Here is a 23,109-nt window from a genome sequence, read left to right on the forward strand (position 1 = left end):
GCGGCGCGGCATGTGCGACCCGTACGAGCCGATGCTGCGGCCCGGAAGCCGAGCGGGGCTGGTGGCCCCTGGCCTCGGCCCCAACCCCGGCCCTGGCCCTGGCTCCGGCTCCGGCTCCGTCTCCGGCTCCGACCACGACCACCAGCGCTTCGGACACTACGCCAATTACGAGCAGATACAGCACCACCTGCGGTGAGCGGCCAGGACGCCGCGCTCGGCTCTCTGGCACCGGAAGATCCTGTTTAATCGCTCGGCTGATCTCAGCTGCTGGACCTGTCACAGAAGGGGCACTGAGCCGCTTCTATGTCATGGGCTCTGAAGTTTTTCTGGGTGGCATGTTCCCTGTAATAACAGGATTCATGTTGTTAGCTGAATTTTCCGGCACGAAACTGCAAAGGGACTATAGGAGTTGCAGTATCCAATAAGACAGAATAATGGTCAGGCATATTCCATCTGACATTTTAGGATAGGTAGTGTCGAAATACGCTTTAATGATATTGAGTATTATCAAGCAAAGGTTCCTCTCAACATTCAGATCGGTTGGAATTTAAAGCTGATAAAATACAGTGGTAAATGGATGGATTTTATTCAAACGTGATATTGAACCAAACATTCCGGGGAACCCTATGTATGAAAGCTTTATCCATAGATCGGACATTGGGGGCAATGTCTTGTGCCACACAGCCGCTGTCGACATCCGCTTTTTACATCCGCGCCGCCAGCGAATTTAAGTTGCCTGTTGCCTTCCGGGCCTTTTTGCGCTGCAAAATGGGGACGTGGCCAGGAGATGGTGTTCGTTGCCTTAAGTGTGGCATGCACGACCTGCGGTGACGGTGGTGACGGGCTCGCGCAAGCCGACAGACGCCTAATCCAGCACGACCTGTTCACCGGTGTCGGACCTTGGTTTCCAGCGAGAAACGCCTGAGGGGCGCCGCTCTGCTCAGTCGACTGGAGCAAAAGTTCCGGGACGAGGCCAGGTGTGGGGCGGTAGCACCCGGGAATACGCTTATACGCCCGCTGCGGGCTGGTTTGTCCAACCGCCACCGGCCGAGTTCAGGGGTTCATTTCTGTCGCGTTTGTGTAGCTCTGTTCTTGCCACATTTTGACGCGTGGTCTCCGCGGGCCCGAATGAGCACGCCTCCCCCGGCCCCCGTGCACGAGCGCGACCTTGTCCCCGTGCTGTTTGTATCATTTGCTCACAGTGCGGGTGCGCGTGATGGGCTCGCGGAAGCCATCGGCCGTCGTAGCGCTTGTCCGTCGTACTTTGCTAGAGTCGCTTGCCTGTCGTACTCAACCAGTTTCGCTTGCATGTCGTACTCTGCCAGTGTCGCTTGCCTGTCGTACTCAGTCAGGGTCGCTTGCATGTGGTCATTGGCGTGCGTGCACGGGAGTGTAATGGCCCTTGCTGGCAGGTGAGCTCAATGCACGTGCCCTGGCGGGAGGCCTACGCCACAGTAATCGTGCTCAGATCGTTTGTGTCGCTGTGTCCGATTCGTATCGGATGGTCTTGGGCATGCCCGCCCCGTTCGTGATCATTGCGATCATTGGTGAAAAGACATAGCGATAGTTGTCTTTCCAATATCTGAGACTTGTCAAGTGTGCGACATTTCAGCCACGAAAATGGCACGTCCGGTTCAAAAGACACTGCGCGTGCAGGTGGCAATGTCTTCATAACTCCGGTCCCTTCATCTGACTGATTCACTCCTCAGCATCGTCGCACCCTGGTCCTACCTCCAACGCGGGCGGCCAGCCCGCAGCACCAGGTGTGCTCCCCAGAGCTGGTCGCCGGCACCTGTGCAGTGTCACGTTCCCGCTCCTAACTTTAGCTGTGACCGCCAGGCGGCAGCACCAGGTGTACCACTCGCAGCGCGGCCGGCGCGCCGAGCCGAGCGCCGCCGAACGGCCAATCAGCAACTACTACGAGTACGAGTCAGTGCAGGCCGTCGCGCGTGGTGGCGGCGGCAGCGGCGGCGGAGTCGACCCGACGGCGAACCACTCTCTGCCGCGCCACCACGAGAGGACGCGCTCCGGGCCGGCCACCGGCGGCAGAGCGGCCGGCGCCGGCCGGACTCCAGGCCCGGCCGCTGCATGCGGCGGTGAGTGGGGGCCGAGTGAGGCGTGGAGGTCAGACGTTTGGTGGTATCGGACGGAGGGCTGGGTGGTCGCTTGGTGACGGCAGCTGGCCCGGCTGGGGCCGGTGGAGCCGATGCCCGGCCGGGGGCGTAATTAGTCTGTGTGTGGTATAACTGCGGTGACTGCGTGAGTGACTGCGGCGCGCCTGTCTGACCGGTGTTCCGTGTCTCTGGCCGCAGCTGCGGCCGCGGCCGGCGCGCTGTCGGCACCACTCAGTCCGCCCCGGCGGGAGACTGGCACCAGCGGCTGTCCACCACGGCCAGCCGGGCCCCGAGCGTCTGCGGCCGACAACCGACCACGCCGCCAGCAAAGGCAGCCGGGTGTGAGCCCCATACGACGAGCAGGGGCGGTCGAGTCTGACCTCCATCCGCTAGGGAATCGGGTCCGATCCCACCCCAGGGGGCGCCGGGATCCATTAGGGTGGGGATATGATTATGGGATGGCGTCCAACCGCTCGAACGATCGAATCGGACCTGCGGCTCACCTGGGATACTCCGCCACCCGATCTCGACCGCCCTCCCCTCTCCGCCCGGTGTCACGCGGTGCTGCTGGGCTGGCGGAGCCAGGCCCGGGAGCCATCATCTGGATGGCTTCGTCGGACGGTGCGGGCCGCCGTCGTGGTCTCCTGCACCGTCCATACGCCGATCCCGCCGTACCTAGTTGCTTTATTCCTACTCTATTGTGACGAGTTCACCCTCGCGCGCGATGTGTAGCGCCTCACGGCCCATAGTGAGTACAATGGTAGGCTGTTAGTACGGGACATTCCCTGGACCATTCCCTCTGCGGCGTCTGCGGTGTGATGTCGATTTTTGTTTTCCTACGACGATCAAATTTTGTGGGACTACTTAATTCATTGAGTGCGAGTGTTGCATATGTACGGCAGTGTGTCATTACGCCAGCTCGCGTCTGTATTGGCGACATTCACCGGTGCTCCACTATATGGCACGCCTGCCAGCTCTCGGGATGTTCAGCTCGCGTCTTTGTTGGCGACATTCACCGGCGCTCCATCGTATGGCTCGCCCGGCAGCTTCTGGATGGTCACCTCGGCGATTCGCGGGCGCTGCGTGACAATGGTGGCATGCTTGATGACAATGGTGTCATGCTTGATAGTAGACCGCCCGTTATTTTGTGCGCAATATCAAGTCTGTTTCATTCTACTTCGCACGCGAGGGCGCCTGTTACCGTTCTCAGGTATGAACGCTCCGTCCGTACAAGCCTTCATCCCACACTGGTGCTTCCCACTCGATCCCTGCTGTTCTCGTGTTGCCTTGTATGGCATCAACTCCTGTGCAGAGTTGCGACGTTGTGCATGTGCCGAAATGTGTGCCACATTTTTTTCTACTGTCGGCGGATTGGATTGTATTGATGCGCGCGTTTGCTAGTATTTCGAAGGAGCCTAGTATTCCTTCGTCAGAACAATACATGAGATGAGCGCCCAGATGTTCATCACAAACCACCTGGCGGTGCGGCTTCATTCAGTAATGCGCCAGCAGGAACTCGCCGCAACAAAACGGGCTTTGTCCACAAGCACCTGGTGCTAGTAGTTCTCGACTGCTACCTTATGCACATCGACACCGACAAAAGTATTGGTCACTGATCGCTGCAGCTTTGCCAATCAGCGCTGCGTCAGGCCTGCCAGCAGTGAGCGATATACTGGACACGGGTCAACACACGGCATGGCTTCAATAGTGGCTTCAGTAGCTGATGCTGATACTGATCGCTGGGTTACGAGGACCTTCATGTATAATTTAGAGTGCAGGTCCCTGGAGATTGAGCCTAGGTGCTTGGTGTTTGAGAGTGATGCACAAGGGTCTGCGGCTTGGTCAGTTTCTGCTTCAATAAAAATTTATGATACTCAGTCCAAGACTTGAGTACATGGACTTACTTAATACAAGACCACTACCCTGAGCAGTGCTAGCTACATGAGCTCTGGCGCCAACATCCGATTGCAAAATTCCAGGCAAAAAGAATAATCATGGTGAAAAACAAATGCACTGCAAAACACATTCTCTGCAAACCATGACGGGACTGTCGATAGTCGGCTGTGCGGCAGTTAGGTACTACCAGGGTGGCCAATGTGCCTGCTGCCCGCCCCAATAAGACCTTAACCCTGTCAATCATAGCTTGGACAGTGGATCTAGAGTCCAGACCATTCAAAGATTGAAAAGGAACAATAACCATTGGTGCAGAATTCCCAGATATTTTGATTACCAGAAAGTCTTTAAACATTATCGTTTGACGAAATGTATTTGGTCCCGCTCCATCATTGCATTGGCATGCAAATCATGGCAAAACTCTACCCCGAAATATATTTGTACGTAGGCTTTACAGCCAACATTATGCATCACTGCACCAAGACCCCCAACCCAACATTAATGTGAATCTGATATCAACTTGTCGGACACCCTATGTTGTTGTTGTTGTTGGTTAGGGCGCATAGCCTCTTGGGCCCAGGCGTCCATCGTTGAAGTGTTGTCTTACAAGTTTGGTAGCACAGGTGGTAACTAAGCGCGACAGAGGATAGAAGGAATGTGTCGCACTGGTCAGGAATTTTCGTGCAGGATAGTGGTGTAGCAAGGAGGTGCAGTAAACGGTGTTAGTTTCTAGAAAACTCGGTGTTAAATGTTCAGATACAACTGATTAGTGAACTAAAACAAGAGAACAAAAAGTCCGGTTTTTTTTGCCAGGCTCTTTTATCATTTTCTTTTAACCGCAGCTTCCCCACATGATAGACGTTGCAGGTTAGTCATCAGTCAGTCGGCAGTCACAACATTGCCGTTTAACAAAGCATTTACCAGATGGAAATTTCACATATCTGCCATGCCGTGTACTCTAACGCATGCACGCACATTCATCTGTCTTCACCATGCTCGTTCAAACCTCATTCATGTAATCTCCTCTGCTTACGCACACACCCACGTATCACACATATACACATATTTGCTACACATAATTCCTATACCACTTCCTTGCTTCTCACATTTCTCAAGCATCCAGTCAGACATCGTACGCAGATATGCACGCAAGCTTAAATTATACATAGAATAAACAACTCATTTCAAACAATTACAATATAGTATAAACAACATGGCAGCAATCAATGACAGCAAAGCAAAAATTGCACTTGTCCCGCACGCAAAGGCAGCACTTCACAATTGTTTCAGTAGGTCGCAGTGTCGCAAATATTTCATCACTCCATCAATGATGTCCGGGAATTGATTTCCTACCAGCGACCTCACACAAAATTGTGTTCCGGACCGTTGACATAGTGTTACCAATGATCGTCTTTCGTGAAAATATACGGGGCATTCAAGAAGAATGTGATACACTTTTAATGGACACTGACATCGTTCACATTCAGGTTGGAGGTTTCTATCTATCATGTATGCGTGGGTATAGCGAGTATGCCCAAGTCTCAGCCGGCACAGCACTATCTCTTCGCGTCGGACTGCTCGCTTACAGGAGACCCAGTCTCCTACCTCTTCTTTGATGCGTTTTAAATTAGTCCTAGGGTTGTAATCTGTCCAATATTTGTTGAATAATTCACGAATACTTCGACGCACTTTAGGAAAATAATCTTTAGGACCCATTTGAAAATTACACACGTCATTCAATCTTATAGCCATCTTTGCTTGTGCATCCGCTGTCTCGTTTCCACGTATATTACTATGGCTTGGGATCCAGAGGACAATGATTATACTGCCCATTTCAATAAGCTGACTGACCGTCTCTAGTAAATGGATCACGATCGGGTTTTCAGAAGTCGGATTTCCCAGGGCTGTTATAATGGACAAGGAGTCTGTGCATATAACACATTTGAGGATGCGATTTGTATGTGTATAATTCAGAGCCTGTAATACTGCGAATCCTTCAGCTATAAATATCGAACAAAGTTCAGGAAGTTTAAATTTTTGACGTCTTTCACCGTGGACAAAAGCACATCCAACTCCGTCTGCACTTTTTGCTCCATCGGTAAATATGAACTCGTATTCTGTATACCTGCTTCTCAAATAATTAAACTCACATTGAATTTGCACTTCATCTAGCGTTCTCTTGCTCCTGTTAGTCAACTTTATCAACGTACATTTACGTAATCTCCATGGCGGAACGACGCTGCGTTTTAAGGTCACCTCTTCTGGGAAATCGAATCCTGTTTCATGGCACATATCAAGTATTCTCTCATATAGCAGGAAACCAGAAATCCTTTTCATATATCCAGTCTCTACCTCATGTAACGCAGCCTCATTGGCCATAAGTTTTCTGCATGGATGATCCTCTCGACTTAGTATCTTCAGGGAATAACGGAGAGACAAGTCGCATCTCCTCAGTCTCAAGGGAAGTATGTCTGCTTCAACCATCAGTGGTAAAATGGGCGAAGTTCTAAAGGCTCCAGTAGCAATTCTAATGCATTCATTTTGAATAACATCAATCATTTCCACTGCCTTGTTACGGGGACCATCAAAACTTGGCATGCGTACTCTAATATCGGTCTTATCATGGCTTTGTATATTCTCAATAGTGTAGAACGATCTGCGCCACAGCCTTTTCCAGATAAACATTTTAATATTGATATCCTTTTGACAGCTTTTGTTTTAATGTACTGCATCATCGTGTTTAAGTTCAGCCTAGAGTCCAGCATCACTCCCAAAAACTTGACGGTGTCGGTGTATGTTAAAGGTTGGTTATATATATGTAAGTCAGGTATGTTCGTCATCTCTCTTGCCTTCATATACCTTCGAAATACAATTGCGTTGCATTTGTGAGGTGAGAAAAGGAAACCCCACCGATCAGCCCATGCACTCACATGGTTCAACGCCCCCTGCATTTTATTAACTAGATGAAAAATTCTCCTTCCCTGCACCCATAGAGAGCAATCGTCAGCGTACAGCGCTCGGGACACTTCACTCGGGACATTTCCACACACGTCATCAATCATGATGTTAAACAATATCGGGGATATAACTCCTCCTTGGACTAAGCCGTTTTCCTGTTCGAACGTATCCGATAATGTTCCATTGCGCACCTGGAAGGTTCTGTTATCAAGGTACGATCTAACGAAATACATAAGGCGTCCTCTAAAACCCATATTAAACATTTTTGTGAGCAAAGCAACTTTAGACGTGAGATTATATGCATTTTTAAGGTCCAAAAAAACAGCCAAGGTATATTTGTTGTAGAAAAAACCTTTTCTAATCTCGGACTCCAGCCTGACTACATGGTCTGTGGTACTTCTTCCATTCCTAAATGCACACTGATATTTAGACAACATATTGTTCCGCTCAAGAAACCAGGATAACCGTCTGGCGACCATTCGTTCCATTATTTTGCTAAAACATGAAGTTAGCTGAATTGGTCTATATGACTCAGGGTTTTCCCTAGGTTTGCCTGGTTTCAAAATAGGAACAATAATCGAGTGTCTCCATTCATCAGGGATACCACCTCCACACCATATGCAGTTCATCATTTCCAAAATTGAATGCAATTGTTCATCAGGTAGGTGTCTAAAAAACGCGTAATGTATCTCATCCGGTCCAATGGATGTATTGCCGCATTTAGCAATAGACATTTGTAGCTCAGCCATCGTGAATACATCATTATAAACCTCCTCATTGTCAGAAATAAATGACGGCATTTGATCCATCATCTGCCATTCCAGCTCTCTAAAAGTGGCTCGGTAGTTCCGAGAGGACGACATGTCAGAAAACAACCGTCCGAAGATATTTCCAACTTCAGTTGGGTCGTCAATTATGTTACCAGCCACCTTCAGAACAGGTAAGGGTCTCGCAAATCGCTCCTTTCTGGTAAATTTCCTAATGATGTCCCATAAGTGTTGTATCGGCGTATTCACATTGAACATATGCAATAGTTTTTCCCACGAACCTTTCTTTGCCGTACGAATTATCCTTCTGGCTTTCGCCTTCGCCTCCTTATAAGCCAATAAATGCAGATGTGTGTGCGAACGTCGGAATCGATTGAGCGCCCGTTTCCTTGCCCGAATTGCCTCCTTGCACTCGTCAGTCCACCAGGGGCAGCTATATTTGGTGTTTCTGCTTTTCCGAGGAATACTTTCTTTTGCTGCTCCCAGCAAAACCTTCGTAATGTTTTGGTAGTTTTGCATACCGTCCCTTTCATTGAATCGCAAACAACATCTGTCAGTAAATTCAGACCAGTTCGCCTTGTTAATATTCCAACCAGTAAATTCGTCACGTCGTGGTGGAATATCTCCATACCTATCATATGTAATATAAACTGGGAGATGATCACTGGAGTGTAAGTCAGTGTCCGTTTGCCAATGCATGAATTGTCCCACACTGCTTGACGTCACAGTCAGGTCGATATGTGACCCATAATCCTGTGTACTCGTCCATTCTGGTTGGGGAACCATCGTTCATCACTTTTAAGGCATGTTGCCGTATTATCATTTCCCACACCTTTCCACGAGAATCGCACCGGTCTGCACCCCATAAGAAATGCCGACTATTGGCGTCCGTGTTTATGATATACGGCTGCGGTAGCTGTGTAACCAAGTCGTTCAGTTCAAGGTACGTCAAATTCTCGTTTGGTGGTAAGTATAAAGAACAAACACAAATACGAGAATGCCCCATTGTCACCGAACATGCCACCGCCTGAAAATTAGTATTTAGTGTGACCTGAAAATGAGGGTAGGTCGTTGCTGACGTAGATTGATGCTCCGCCTCGTCTAATATGTGCGTCAGAATAAGCGTTATAAAGAGTATATCCGGGAATTCTGAAATCATATTGGTCAGTAGGGAGGAAGTGTGTCTCTTGGAGACATACGGCACTATGTGGTCTTGCCAGCAGCAGTGGTTTTATCTCCGCCCACTTTGAAATCACACCTCTACAGTTCCACTGCATAATGCTGAAAGTCATTTTATTGTTGCCTTAGACTGCAGACTCCGTCCAGTCAAGCACACACGCCGACAACAGTTCGACATTTATTGAACTTTTAAACTTGAACATCAGAAAATCAAGCGAGTAGCCTGTACCGCGTACCATATCCCCACACACAAACATACAACCAATGCTCAGCCCGAACGCCGAAATCCAACAAAGGACCGCCACCAAAAACATGAAAAAATCAGATAAATAAATTAATAAATATGCCAAACATCGGTATGTACTACTTGTCCTGTAACTGCGAACAAAACATCTCAGTACATACACATTTCCCTTTCCCTTATTCCCCTCCCCAGCCAGCCCCAACCCCGCGGTCGGAACCAGGCGCGCTCCGGCCGGTCGAGTGGAAATAGCGTCTGTACCATTGCCCCCGGCAAGGATCACCCCGCACCCTCCGAAGGGTGACCTCCACGAGACAAACAACCTCAGCTCGTCCACCCCCTGACCCGAATTAGGTATCGCACCTGGATGTTTAACCTTACCTCCGAGAACCAAGTGGGCTGGGACTAGCCCAACCGGGCGACCTCTGCTCAACCGAAAACGCAGCTGCCTCCGGAAAACACCATGAACTTGTTATTTAAGTCTCCCTCAACTTTGCAAACCATTTCGCATAACAATCCCGGCATTAAGGGTCCTAAAATAACTATGAAAACAAACACCACCGACCTCTGCATGCCCTCCGCACGAGAACAATTACGTGGAGAACGTCTGAATTTGCTGGCCTATTCGTTCAAATATTCAACATACCTGTCAACCAATCACCAACAAACTATTCAGCTATTAACAAAGAAGAAAGAAACGTGGTTCACTCCATTTCAATACTAGTTAGTCTTCCTTCCATGACCTCCTTTGGCTGGAGTTTCTCTTCGTCCTCTCCGTAGATCTCCCTGCTCGGCTAATCATTGGTGATGGGGTAGTGTCATTAGGTACCTCAGATATGTTACATTGTTGTTTGTCCTTTTCTTTGCCCTACATGCTCTCTGCCAACCCTCCATCTCCTCATTATGCTCCACAGTCATATGATTCATCTCCCTGTCCACTCTTTCACTTTCTACATCATCTCTCTGCATCACTTGAACCTCTCCATCATTCCTCCTCTCATAGGTTTCCTGCTCATCTTTTTGAGTGTCCTTCTGTCCCCCTCCGCTATAACATCCACCTCAACTTCCTCATCCTGTCTACTACAGGTCTGGTACTGTCATCCCTCCCCCTGGTATTCCCCTGGGCACCTTGTTTCATCAGCAGTTGCTGAAGCAGAGCAATCATCTCACCCACCTTTTCTTCCAGTTTTCCTACTTTTTCCCTGAGGTCATCATGCTGTTTTGTTAGTGGGAGCCACACTTGGGTGCCGGACAGTTTGCAGCATATGACTTCAGGACAGGGGGGTCATGCTCTTTCTCATATTGCCTTCTAGCCTGAGGGTATGAGAGTTCTTGTTCAGTTTTAATCTTACATATCTCCTTTTCTTTTTTCCATATTTCACACTCTCTGGCCATGCATGAGTGTCCTGACTGTTTGCAGTTCACACACCAGCGCTCACATTCCCCTTATGCTTTCCTTTCCCACAACGAAGGCATAGAGGATCACCAGGGCATCTTGTGTCAGTGTGGCCAAATCTGCCACAACCAAAACATATCAGTGGGTTGGGGATATATTGGTGGACATGGTATGTGATGTAATCTAGCTCCATTTTGGCTGGGCATGAGGACCTGTCAAATGTCAAAAGTATGGTTGGGGTATTCTCCATCTTTCCATCCACCCTCTTGGTGAATCTCCGAGCACCCATTACCCCAAATTCACCCAGCCATCCCACAATCTCGGTCTCGGACAAATTCTACAAGGTCATATGCAATGATGGTTCCCCTGGATGTGTTCATTCTTTGTTCCCGAACAACCTCACACTCCTCATTCCCAAACTTTTTGTTTTTCATGAACTTTTTCAGTCTGTCCATGATTTTTGGTTTTTATCAGAAGGCTGCCTGCAGCCAAGAGATTCGCCTTTTCAACCTTCTTCAGAAGCCTCCCAGAACTCCTCTCACGCACATCTGGATCCATGGCCAACCTTTGGACTTGAATGATTTCCCTGAGTTGAGTGTTATTTTCAGGTATGAGCCTGAGGATTCCCCCCCCCCTACCTGAGAAAAGAAAAGTTCATCTGTACGCACTCGCTTACCGGGTCGGCTCGGCCCAGTCATTTTCACTTCACTCCATCACCACCAAGAAGAAAGAAACATTACACTGAGATTCACCCGAAGTCTTGAAACAGGAAGAAATTCAGAAGTAAATTAATGTGACCCCACAGAACTCGCTTCTACCGTTCGTATGGCCTGTCAAAAATGCTCTACACTTATCAGACACCAACACGCGCCACCCCCAGACGGCCGGAACGTGTTGGCTTCAGCAGTACTCGAACGCGAATGTCGGACACCCTAAAGAACTCTTGACATGCGTCAGTAATGTAACACAAAGGATCACATTTGTATTGAGGCAAGGCCATCACCATTTTATCAGAGTTTAAGCAATACGATGTCGCCTTACAATCTGTATGCTTAGCCTAAAGCTATTAGATTGATTATTCAATATGAAAACATTAAATAAAAAACTAAGGATCCTGAATAAAACCGTTTTTATTCTTCTCTTAGAATATTTCGAAAGGCACATGAGCCGTTCAAAAAGAAGGCACAGGGGTGCGGCCTCGGCGCAGGCTTCAAACGCCGCCCCATTCAAAACAAGCGGTTTGGAAGCTTGCTCGTTGTCGTCTCGGGCTTATTTTTACCCAACTTGAAGTACGTTCCCAGTGCCCTGTTTTGATTTACTTCATGCATGATTTTTAGCTGGATTTCACCCGTTCCGTATCTGCCTAGATTGTGATGTGGCGGGTCAAGTCATGGGTCTTCTAACTTGTTTTTGTTCTAAAACTTATAAGTGACGCCGATTGCGATTTCAGACGATTGCTCACCGGCGACTTTGTGGTATGTTTGGGCCGTGATTTGGCCTTCCTGTTTCCTGACTTTTACTTGCCTCTCATTGGCACAAAATGAGCAGTTCATGTCTGAACTTCACCTGTGTCATGGGTAGTCAAACGTCCCAGTGCTCAATGTGAAATGCAATAATCCCAGGCCAAGGATCGCCATCGAGCATCATTTCACAGCACATAAAACACATTGCAGTCCTGTCTGGTAAAATTCTGCAGAACATTCGTGGCACTGGACACCAGAACTAGAGTGATGAATAGGGGCTTAGTTTAGCAATACAAGTAAGATGACCCCACCTCACTCGGCTTTCCTGGCAGAAAAATGGCTTTGCAGAAACCCTTAAGCAATACAATTTGTTTTACCTTGCTGTGTTTTCATACTGTGACTTATCTTGTGCCATTCATTCAAAATAAAATAAACCCCATGCCTTGCAGGAATGGGGCTGTGTGCCAGAAGGGTCGTGTCCTGCCCTCGCCCTAGAGGCACTGCACGGACATCCATCCTGTTGTATTTATGGGTTGATCCCCCAAATGGTCTGTTTGTTCTATACCTAGAAACTTTTTCCCAAATTCTTTTGGGTCCCTACCAGGCTTGAAATCCCTATGATGCTCCAGTCAAGAAGCTTACAAGTATTAAATCCACAATGAGCTGCATAACAAGGGAAGTTTCATTTTGATCCACTTTATTGATATATGATATATGAGAAAGTGGGTTGTTATATGTTCTCACACAGCATATGTAGTGATCTATTATACCCTGGAGTAATGTCCTTGACATTTCTGCTGGAATACTTTAGATGCATTTTGCAATTTGCAACATGATAGTTGAATGATGAACAATGACAGGACAATGAAAGAGAAGTATGCCTCTGGTTTGTGTAGCATTTCATTCCACATGTTTTGGAATTTTTCAATATGATAATTCAGACCAATAAAATGCATCTTGCCCAGTTTGGTCACAACACCACAAGCTGTCACCTGATGTCTTAAAAGAGTGGTTCAATGGGGGAGTGTTGAATGCAAATCAAGTAAAAACATTCCTTATGCTATTGTGTAGACACAGGAAGCTAGATGAACAATGGTTTATAGCTCTGACTGCAAGGTGTTTGGGCCTTTCCTAGCTTACACAAAGGGCTATGTAAATAAAGAAGTAGTAAACTAATACAACAAGTAATCACTGTGACTGCCAACTGATCTCAGTGCATAGCTTTCCTGACTTCCATATTGTGTTGATGTTTGATGTGCAGAAGCTTATCTGTTACTTTGACTGAAAGGCCCACTATTTGTGCTCCACTGATACCATATACCCAGCAAAATACCATTTTGCAAGACTCTTCTTTGATCATTGGCTATATCTGACAAGGACAGGACTGTCAGGCCTGTGGAGACTGATCAGCAACAGACAGCTGATCCCTGCACTAATCGCAGCTCTGCATCGTCAGTCCCCAGTAACAGGCAGGTGTTCTGCTTCTGGGGGTCCATGGAGATATTATTGACAGCTGTTGTCACCTGTTGCGTGAGGGCGCTGCTGTCTGGTGAAAGTCAGCTGTTCAGCAGTCTCGCTCGGCCGGTGTCCGTCCTTCACCGTCGTTCTCCAGTGACGAGCCGCCGCCGCCGCTCTGTTCTCAGGCTGTTCGCCATGTCGGCCGGCTGGCGTCGGCGGGGCGGTGACACCGACAGCGAGGACGAGGTGTTCATGGGGCCTGTGACGGATCGGGAGCAGGAGATCAGTCGGCTCCTGAACGAGACTGTCAGCCTGGCGGACACCAGGTGAGGCCGGCACTGCCCGGGATGGCAGCAGCCGGCTAAAAGGGCCTCTGACAGACAGGTTTTACGGGATTATATCGCCCCATTAAACTAACGGTGAAGAAGCGCAAGCAAACTGACAAAATTTCCAGTCGAGGGCAATGGCATTTCACCAACTGGATCTAATGAGAGATCATGATACCATAGGCAATCACGAGTTCGCTGTGTTTAAGATGACCGATTGACCATTTAGGCTCGGGGGCGGGAACGGAGGCTCTCGGGGCTTTGACTGGCCGGTGATCGCCTGCAGTCGCCCACTGATTTACGGTAGAACTTCCACCGAACGGCAGATCACTGGATCAAGTTTCAGGCACGTACATCGTAAAGGTGGCATTAGCTTGCATCATAGAAGGGATTGTGTTTGTTTATCCGGAATGTGTGGTATCAGCTTCCATAATTCCAGGACAATTTTGACGATGTTGATTACTTTTATTTGCATGTTTTGACACCTCCACAAACTTCAACAGAATGAGGCAATATTCCTGAATGGGTACAACATTATATTTTATAGCATAAGGTCAAGAAGTACTTAAACATCACAACACAAAACCAATAATCAGTAGCTCAGATATGATGTAAGAAAAACCCACAGAAGTTTTTTTTTGTAATGTAAATGATTGTTCAGTTGCAGCCCATTTGGCTGAACAAATGCAGCCATACAAGTTTATGATGCTATGCAAAAATTAATGCTGTCATGTATCTTATTTTTTGTCAGTTCTTTGTGGTCAGAACTGCTTAAGAGCAGGGCAGTAAAGGAAAGCCTCTCTGCTCTGCTCTGTCTGAAGGTAAGCCTTCCTGCTCTGTTTGCCTAAAGGTAAGCCTCTGCTCTGCTCTGCCTTAAGGTAAGCCTGTGCTCTGCCTCTGCTCATAGGTAAGCCTCTGCTCTGCTTTCCTTAAAGGTAAGCCTTCCTGCTCTGCTCTGCTTAAAGGTAAGCCTCCCTGCTCTGTTCTGCCTAAAGGTTAGTCTCTCTGCTCTGCTTTGTTTAAAGGTAAGCCTCTGCTCTGCTCTGCCTTAAGGCAAGCCTCTGCCCTGCTCTGCATAAAGGTAAGTCCCTCTGCTCTGCTCTGCCTTAAGGTAAGTTTCTCTGCTCTGCTCTGCCTAAGGTAGGCCTCCCTGCTCTGCTCTGCCTAAAGGTAAGCCTCTGCTCTGCTTTGTTTAAAGGTAAGCCTTCCTGCTCTGCTCTGCCCTAAGGTAAGCCTATCTGCCCTGCTCTGCCTAAAGGTAAGCCCCTCTGCTCTACTCTGCCTTAAGGTAAGCTTCTCTGCTCTGCTCTGCTCTGCCTAAAGGTAAGCTTCTGCTCTGCCCCGCCTAAAGGTAAACGTGTGCTCCGCTCTGCCCCAAGGTAAACATCTGCTCTGCTTTACCTTAAGGTAAGCCTCCCTGCTCTGCTCGGCCTAGAGGTAAGCATATGCTCTGCTCTACCTAAAGGTAAGTTCTACTCTACTCTGCCTTAAGGTAAGTCTCTCTGCTCTGCCTAAGATAAGCCTCTGCTCTGCTGTACCCTCAGGTGCATGCAAAGCTCTACTGTCTCTGCTCTCAACCAGTATATTCTACTGACGGCTCGCAATGCTCCTCGAGCTGGGTCATCGCAGTGCTGTGCTGCACCTCGCCAATGTCTAACACACGCTTGCTGGCTGCGAAGGTGACCCGGCCCGTCCGAGTGAGCGAGTGACCTGGCCTGACCTGATCTGACCCTGACATGACCTGCGGTGCACCCCTCCAGCGGCAGCCTGACCGACTCGATGGCTGTCCTGGAGCGCGGTCTGGGCACCGTCGCGCTGGAGGGCACGCGTGACTCAGTCACCATGGACGAGCTGCTGCTGCCGGCCACAAGCGCCGTCTGCCGGTAAGCCCCCCCCCCCCAGGCTTGCCACAACCATACCAGCCACTGGTGCACATCACATTACAGTTAACCCTCGTCACGCATGGCTGAATACACCTCTTTTGCAGTGACGTAAATGATGTAAATCATGGCGCACAAAGTTGCGTAGTAGCTTTCTAGTTGGATGACCTGGAAATAAGGTATTGTGCAGTTGGATTGTAGCTTGATGAAGAAACCCATCCGTCCATTTAACGCCAATTTAGTGACAGGCCTTTCGCCGAACTGGCCGAGTCGCCCCATGCCAGACAGTTTGTTTCGGAAATAACGCGAAATGTCAGTGACGGGGCGTCATGGCCGAGTGGTTAGCGCATTCGGCATCCGTGTTGGGTGACGAGCTAGAATTCCGCAGTCATGGCTCTTGAGCGCTAATATGACTTCCGTAGGCGCTGCCCCCCCCCCCCCCCTCCCTCCCCGACGAAAGGGTGCGCGACGACGTGCATTGTTTTCTTCTTGAACAAATGAGCAAACCTTCGATATTTTTCGGATTGGTTTCTGCTATAACCTCCTTGTTTTTGCCTGTTTGCTTTACTTTTTCCGGTTGCTTTACGCACCCGATCTGACACCGGATCGTTATTTGGACAACCAATGGCCCGCAAGCATTTGGCTTGCCCTGCAACGACAGAGTTGCGACTTCCCAAAGAGACGAAACAGACAGCATAAGATCCCAATTCAATTTTTTACAAACTGGGATGGGCGCGCAATGATGATCGTCGTTGATGTACGCCAAAACGAAAATCATCACCATCACAGACTGGGAGGATATGGCCCGTGAACATTACCTGCACGGGACGTTGATGGTACGCGACCAAACTGTTAAACATAGAACAATGTACTCGTTATCACCCGCTGTCCACGGAGTACCAGGGGTACTTTGAAGTGGCCTTGAAGTCTCCGATCCCACCAATGAAAAGCGAACGCTGTTTTTGCTCTACAATGCTCTTGAAAATATTATATTTCTGAAATTACTCAGTTGCTCTTGGGCTGCTGTTCTTTTGCGGGTCGTTCGTAATTTGGATGAGACGCGGATACGTCGGGCTCATGATGACGTCGTTCGGTAGTGAAACAAAGACAACATGACACTGGCGTCTTCTCTGCATGTGCGACGTTTTGTGCCTGTCACGCATGCGTTCTGGCAATGTGATGAGACAAGACAGTGAAACTAAACATAGATCGTGTCGTTAGCTGTGGCGAGGTTATCAACGTACGGACGCCGCATGCCCGCTGCGATCGAAGCGTCTCTGAACCCAAGTATCATCATACGTGACGGACTGCAGCTGAAATGTCTTCCATTCCGACTAAAGGAGAAATGCTATCTGGTTCGGAGGCGGTATCATCAGCTGCCATCGCCGGCATGCTAGATACACCCTGAACGTCCATCCTGAACAAATGCAGATATGTTGCTTTCTGTGCCTCAGTTATGGAGATTGCCAATGTCTTCCATCGCGATGTTGTTCCAAGCTGCCCCAAATGAGCCAATCCCACGTTTTTGTGAGATGCTGTCTGATTTGTGCTGACCTGCCTGCAGATATCCGGTGACCAGCAGGTCGTCTGGAGGAGTCGGTGGCGCCCCTGGCCTTCAGCGACTGTCTGATTTGTGCTGACCTGCCTGCAGATATCCGGTGACCAGCAGTCGTCTGGAGGAGTCGGTGGCGCCCCTGGCCTCCAGCGGCTGTCTGATTTGTGCTGACCTGCCTGCAGATATCCGGTGACCAGCAGTCGTCTGGAGGAGTCGGTGGCGCCCCTGGCCTCCAGCGAGGACAGCAGTAGCCGACGATGGGAGGAGCTGGCCACCGAGCAGCCGCTGGCTGGCACAGAGGAGCGGCGATGGCAGGAGATGCCCACCGAGCACTCGCTGGCCGGCACAGAGGAGAGGCAGTGGGAAGAGCTACCGACGGAGCAGTCACTGGCTGTTGGGGAGGAGTCATCGGCACATCAGTCGCTGGCCGGCGCCGAGGAGCGGCGGTGGGAGGAGATGCCCACCGAACAGTCACTGGCTGTTGTGGAGGAAAGTCAGTGGGAGGAGCTGCCAACGGAGAACGCGAGCGCCTGGCGCACTCTGCTGTCTGATGTCTCGATCACCGTGCCGGGCGACTCGCTGGACGAGCGACGCGAGACGGCCGTCTCGCTGGACGAGCGTCGTGAGACGGCTGGCTCGCTGGACGAACGTCGCGAGGCGGCCGGCTCGCTGGCCCCCGCCGACTCTCTGTTGGGGGCGCTTCATGACGAGCTGGCTGGCTCTTCCGCCGGCCCGCTGGCACCCGGATCGCCGTCGGACGATCACGGCAGCTGCGGCGGCGGCCTGCTGCAAGCCATGGAGCAGCAGATGGCATCGCCGTCCGGCCAGTCTGTGGACTCGTACTACACCTGCGCAGAGGGCGCAAGCCGAGACACCAGCCGTCGGCTGACGGGGCTGTCGGAGCTCTCGCTGGCGCCGGCCGCGCCGCCCAACAGCTGGCTGGCCGCCGACTCCAGCTCCGGCTCGGTGCTGTACGAGTCGACTCTGGAGGGGCCAGACGTGTCGCTGGCTGCGGGCGCCGGCGGCGAGCGGCGGACGGGCCCGGCGGCGGACAACACGACCAGCGACAACGTCAGCCACCGGCCATCACTGGCCGGCTCGGTGTCGGAGCTGGCCACGGACAGCGAGCTGAGCCTGGCCGGCGGCAGCGAACGGTCCGGCTCACAGAGCGAGATGAACGACACGCTGGAGATGATGGAGCGCCTGTTGGCCATGGAGGCCGAGGAGCGCCGGCTGGAGACGATCCTGCAGAGTCGCGCTGCCGCCGGCGACGACACCGGCCCGCCGCAGGACAGCGGTGCCGCTGCGCTGCGGGAGCCGCCGCCGGCCGTGCAGGCCGAGCCGCGGCAGACAGGGCGGCAGGCGCGCACGCCGGTCGGCCGCGGCGTGCCAGCGGCGCCCGGCAGTCAGAGACGGCCAACGGCGGGCCGCTCGCCCGGCCGGCTGCTGACGCCGCGCGGCCGCGCGAACAGCGGCCTGCCGACGCCGCGGGGCCGCGCGGCCGCGCCCTCGCCGGCCCGCGCTGTCCGCACGCCGACCCTGGCGCCGCCCTCCACCCCGCGCTCCCGGCCCCAGCTGGCGGTGAGTGTCGACGCTGGACTGGGACGGTCTCGGGGTCTGTGGCCATGTGGGGCTACGTCCAGACGCTGGCGCTGTCGGTCTTGGAGTGGCGTCACTCCTGCCGCCAGTCGACATTTACGGCGGGGCGTGGCTTATGTTGGCGCCTGTGCTTGGGAATACGAGTAGGGTGCGCGGTAGTCCAGCGGTGCTCCGTCTTTGCGCGTTACGTCCCCATCCTGCCGTCAGCCGGCGGTGGCCGTCTGACCTGACCTGATCTGATCTGACCTGACCTGACCTGACCTGATCTGACGCGCCGCTCGGCAGGACATCGTCAGCCCCGTGGCGCGCTACATCCACGATGCGCCGGTGCCGTCGCTGGTGCAGAACGTGCGACCCCGCACCCGGGTGGTGCAGGCGGTGGTGCCGCGACCGCGACCACACCTGCAGCCTGTCAGCGAGGAGCCGGCTGCCGTGCTGAGGGAGGCCAACGCCGCCCGGACCAGCCACATCCCCGTCAAGGTAGGAGGCTGTAGCGGCGCGACAGACGCCGGCGCCGCTAGGTGTCAGGCTGGCGGGCGGGCGGCCGTGAGGTGCCGTCTGTCTTGTTTGACGCAGCTGCGAGGAGTGATGGGACAGGAGGCGCACTTTTCGCCTTGCACGTATGTCACACGGTTGCGGGAATCGGTAGAATCAGTATGCGTAAGCATACGCGAATACCGCACCCCTGGGGTCGGTGCCACGTACCAACACCCCCTGTGGGCCCTGCTGATGGGGGGGGGGGGGGCGGGGAGCTGGCACGTGCCGCGCCCGGCGGACGTTGGCCCGAGCCAGGGCTGGGTCTGACTGCCCAGTGTTCCGCCGCGCTCTGGCTGGACGAGTAGCCCACACAGACGAGCGCTACCCTCCCGCTCCGACGCGCCACAATAGATGGACCGGCGCCCATCAACGTCAGTTGATGGATGTTGATAATAGGGGCGCTGTCATGGTTTTCTAATGCTGCGGATGTAATACCGTGCACATCTCAGCTCATTCACTCTACAGCATTAACACGCGCCCGGGCGACCGGTTGAATACCGTTCGCAACCGAGGTTAGTTTTGACCTCCTTTTGAACTTCGTACCTGACCTTAGGTCAATGTAATGCGCTATTCTAGATTTAGTTGATATTTTGCTTAAGGAACTATCTCAGAGATGAATGACCTCGTCTAACACTCCGCTGTCGCATCAGACTGAACTTCCGTAGAAATTCCCTAGAAATGGCCTTCGCTGACAGCTGCGGCCTGACTTTGACCTGCCATACGTCAGCGACCTTACAAGGTACATACCATTTTTATGTAAAAAATCGCCTTTCAAATTGCCTACAGCCATGCAAGGTTTGTAGCGTAAGGTATATTCATGCGTAACGTAACGTATCTGTAGCAGACATCATCTAATTATGATAAGTGTGAGGTGATGTATGTGGGTAGTTCTGATGGTGAGGACATTAGCTATGTTATGCGAGGCCGAAAGTTGAATCAAATCAAGGGCGGAAGGGACCTACGGGTTATAATTTTCAGGAGTTTAAAGGCTGAAAAAACAATACGGGGCTGCTTGGAACAAGGCAGTCGGGATGCTGGGAATTATTGACAGGAATGCCATTACAAGAGCAGGAATATTGTCAAAGAGGCTGAACTTAGCTTATGTCAGACCACACCTAGAGTATTGTGCGCGGTCTTGGTACCCATTCTTCCAAAATGATACAGATAGACTGGAAAGAATATAGTGAAAAGCTACCAGGATGAGAAAGTGGGATTGGCAACTTTGACTGTGTATATTATGTGTTTTATATATATTAACATATGTATTATATATATATATATATATATATATATATATATATATATATATATATATATATATATAGATATAGATATTAGTGAAAGGCATGAGTAGAGACGTGAGGAGGCAGATATCATTTAGTCAAAGGGTAGTAAATCATTGGAATGGGCTGCCAAAAGAAGCTGTTGGATGTTCCTCCGTAGCAACACTGAAAAATCGTTGGGACAGGCTCTATCGGTCTAAGGATCCCAATTATAGCTAAATTCAGGCAGGTCGTGGTAAGATTAGTGCAGAGAATGGGTGCGGAACCTGGGGTAGGCCGACCTCGATGGGCCCTTGTGGTTCTTTCTTGGCCTGATATATGTGTATCTTTATGTATTTAACCAGTAGCAGCTGGCCGACGGTGCTGTGTTCGTTGTACGAGAGCGTGGACACTGTGACCCTTGACCATCGGCTGTGGCGCACGTAATGTGCCGCCATGCGAGTGCGGTGCTGCCGACCCGCAGCGGCACGCAGGCCTAATGCGTCGGCGCGACGGGCTCCAAACGTCACACACGAGCTTACGTGCGGCTTACCACACGCTTACTGCATGTGGCCCGGCGGGCTGGGCATTCGTTCACCGTAGAGCAGTCTCGGCACCCGCACGAACGAAGGAAAGAAACCTTACATCATCACGCGTTTGTATTATAGATGCGGATTACCTGACGCATTCTAACGCTACGCGCACTTTGAATGATCCATTATTCAGTAAATACCAAATAAAGTAAGACTGATCTCCACCCCCAAAAGATCGTAACCATCTTAAAGCCAACACCCAAGGACCTGCCCCAGAGGGACCGCGTGGCGGAGCGCCCAATATATACGCCAAACGATTCCCCGCGGCGCCCGCCCTTCCTGCCAGGGTGAGAGCCAGGCGACGCCATATAGCTTCAGTTGCTGAGTGCGTCGTAAAGCCCCGATGACACGACACAGCCATGTCCAACCCTGGACGCCGCCTGTCGGCCGCAGCGGTCACTGCTCCTGTTGCCATCTGGTGGCGGCGCCCCGAACTCCGCACCAGGCTGAACGGCGCCGCTCATGGTGCTGGAGCCTAAACATCTCTACATCATGTGACCTCCCGTAATCAGTTAAGTGTAGGTGCTACCACTCAGGCATGGATTCATTCCATTGCAGTTTTAAGTGTAAATAAGATTCCGATAAAGGTAATCAGTGTTTATGAAGACTTGCTCTTGAAATCACGTTGGTGCTGCAAGTTCTGGAGACACATATAAACACATGACAAGTTGAGGCTTTCCATATCGTGCCCATTCGCAGTTGTCCAAAACTGCACAGCTAGCCAGTCAGGCCGAAGGCACAGTTTGCATTTTATTTCAGTTTTTAAGTTTATTCCGCACCTGATTGCCGAGGAATGTATCCAATGTGATGCATTTTTGCCAATTGCCTACGGCGGCAGCTGCTGTTGCACATCGCCAACGTAATGTGTGACTCACATTTGTTTTCATTGTAATCACATTTGGCTGAAATATGCTTTCAGTTCATTTCAGTGTATTCAAGAACAAAATCCGGGCGCGGGGACATAAGGTTCCAAGGAGCCGACGGACCGGGTGCAGGGAGACGACGAACTGGGTGCAGGGAGACGGGAGATGGATCGGGTGCAGGAAGGCGGGGGACACACCGGGCACAGGGAGACAAGGGACGGACCGGTTCTGGGAGACGAGGGACGGACCGGGGTCCCTGGAACTGGAGGGGCTGGACGATAAGATACGGACCAAATACAAGAAGACGAGGGACGGACCGGGTCCTGGGAGACGAGGGACGGACAGGGTCCTGGGAGACGAGGGACGGACCGGGTCCCTGTAACTGGAGGGGCTGGAAGATAAGATACGGACCGAATACAAGAAGACGAGGGACGGACCGGGTCCTGGGAGATGAGGGACGGACAGGGTCCTGGGAGACGAGGGACGGACCGGGTCCCTGTAACTGGAGGGGCTGGAAGACAAGATACGGATCAAATACAAGAAGACGAGGGACGGACCGGGTGTAGGGAGACGGCGAAACGGACCGGGTCCTGGGAGACGAGGGACGGACCGGGTCCTGGGAGACGAGGGACGGACAGGGTCCTGGGAGACGAGGGACGGACAGGGTCCTGGGAGACGAGGGACGGACCGGGTCCTGGGAGACGAGGGACGGACCGGGTCCTGAGAGACGAAGGACGGACAGGGTCCTGGGAGACGAGGGACGGACCGGGTCCTGGGAGACGAAGGACGGACAGGGTCCTGGGAGACGGGGGACGGACCGGGTCCTGGGAGACGAGGGGCGGATCGAGTCCTGGGTGGCGAGGAATGGACCGGGTCCTGGGAGACGAGGAATAGACCGGGTCCTGGGTGGCGAGGAATAGACCGGGTCCTGGGTGGCGAGGAATGGACCGGGTCCTGGGAGACGAGGAATGAACCGGGCCCTGGGCGGCTAGGAATAGACCGGGTCCTGGGCGGCGAGCAGTGGA

The 23,109-nt window shown here is 51.6% G+C and overlaps 2 protein-coding genes across 2 annotated transcripts; both read left to right on the forward strand.

The window, feature by feature from the left end:
• On the forward strand, positions 1-2,173 carry LOC119109748 (AF4/FMR2 family member lilli). Its single transcript, XM_037233499.1, has 3 exons — positions 1-192; positions 912-977; positions 1,840-2,173. Exons 1-3 carry the CDS (start codon positions 11-13, stop codon positions 2,171-2,173), a joined length of 582 nt encoding a protein of 193 aa, XP_037089394.1. The 5' UTR covers positions 1-10.
• A 9,596-nt stretch (positions 2,174-11,769) lies between these two features.
• LOC119109749 (uncharacterized) lies at positions 11,770-18,407 on the forward strand. Its single transcript, XM_037233501.1, has 5 exons — positions 11,770-11,837; positions 13,655-13,795; positions 15,556-15,678; positions 17,413-18,057; positions 18,398-18,407. Exons 2-5 carry the CDS (start codon positions 13,665-13,667, stop codon positions 18,405-18,407), a joined length of 909 nt encoding a protein of 302 aa, XP_037089396.1. The 5' UTR covers positions 11,770-11,837; positions 13,655-13,664.
• The last annotated feature ends 4,702 nt before the right edge of the window (positions 18,408-23,109 follow it).

Source organism: Pollicipes pollicipes, unplaced genomic scaffold (genome assembly GCF_011947565.3).
Source record: "Pollicipes pollicipes isolate AB1234 unplaced genomic scaffold, Ppol_2.1 Scaffold_7231;HRSCAF=8579_pilon_pilon_pilon, whole genome shotgun sequence".
In the NCBI taxonomy this organism is placed as follows: Eukaryota; Metazoa; Arthropoda; class Thecostraca; order Pollicipedomorpha; family Pollicipedidae; genus Pollicipes; species Pollicipes pollicipes.

What these genes read in the sequence shown, in the direction of transcription:
- LOC119109748 (XM_037233499.1), top strand. Translation starts at nt 11, where the DNA reads ATGTGCGACCCGTACGAGCCGATGCTGCGGCCCGGAAGCCGAGCGGGG. An exon ending in CAGATACAGCACCACCTGCG is followed by an intron (nt 193 to 911) that starts GTGAGCGGCCAG and finishes CTTGGTTTCCAG; the next exon opens with CGAGAAACGCCTGAGGGGCG. An exon ending in AAGTTCCGGGACGAGGCCAG is followed by an intron (nt 978 to 1,839) that starts GTGTGGGGCGGT and finishes TGTGACCGCCAG; the next exon opens with GCGGCAGCACCAGGTGTACC.
- LOC119109749 (XM_037233501.1), top strand. Translation starts at nt 13,665, where the DNA reads ATGTCGGCCGGCTGGCGTCGGCGGGGCGGTGACACCGACAGCGAGGAC. An exon ending in GTCAGCCTGGCGGACACCAG is followed by an intron (nt 13,796 to 15,555) that starts GTGAGGCCGGCA and finishes GCACCCCTCCAG; the next exon opens with CGGCAGCCTGACCGACTCGA. An exon ending in GCCACAAGCGCCGTCTGCCG is followed by an intron (nt 15,679 to 17,412) that starts GTAAGCCCCCCC and finishes ACCTGCCTGCAG; the next exon opens with ATATCCGGTGACCAGCAGTC.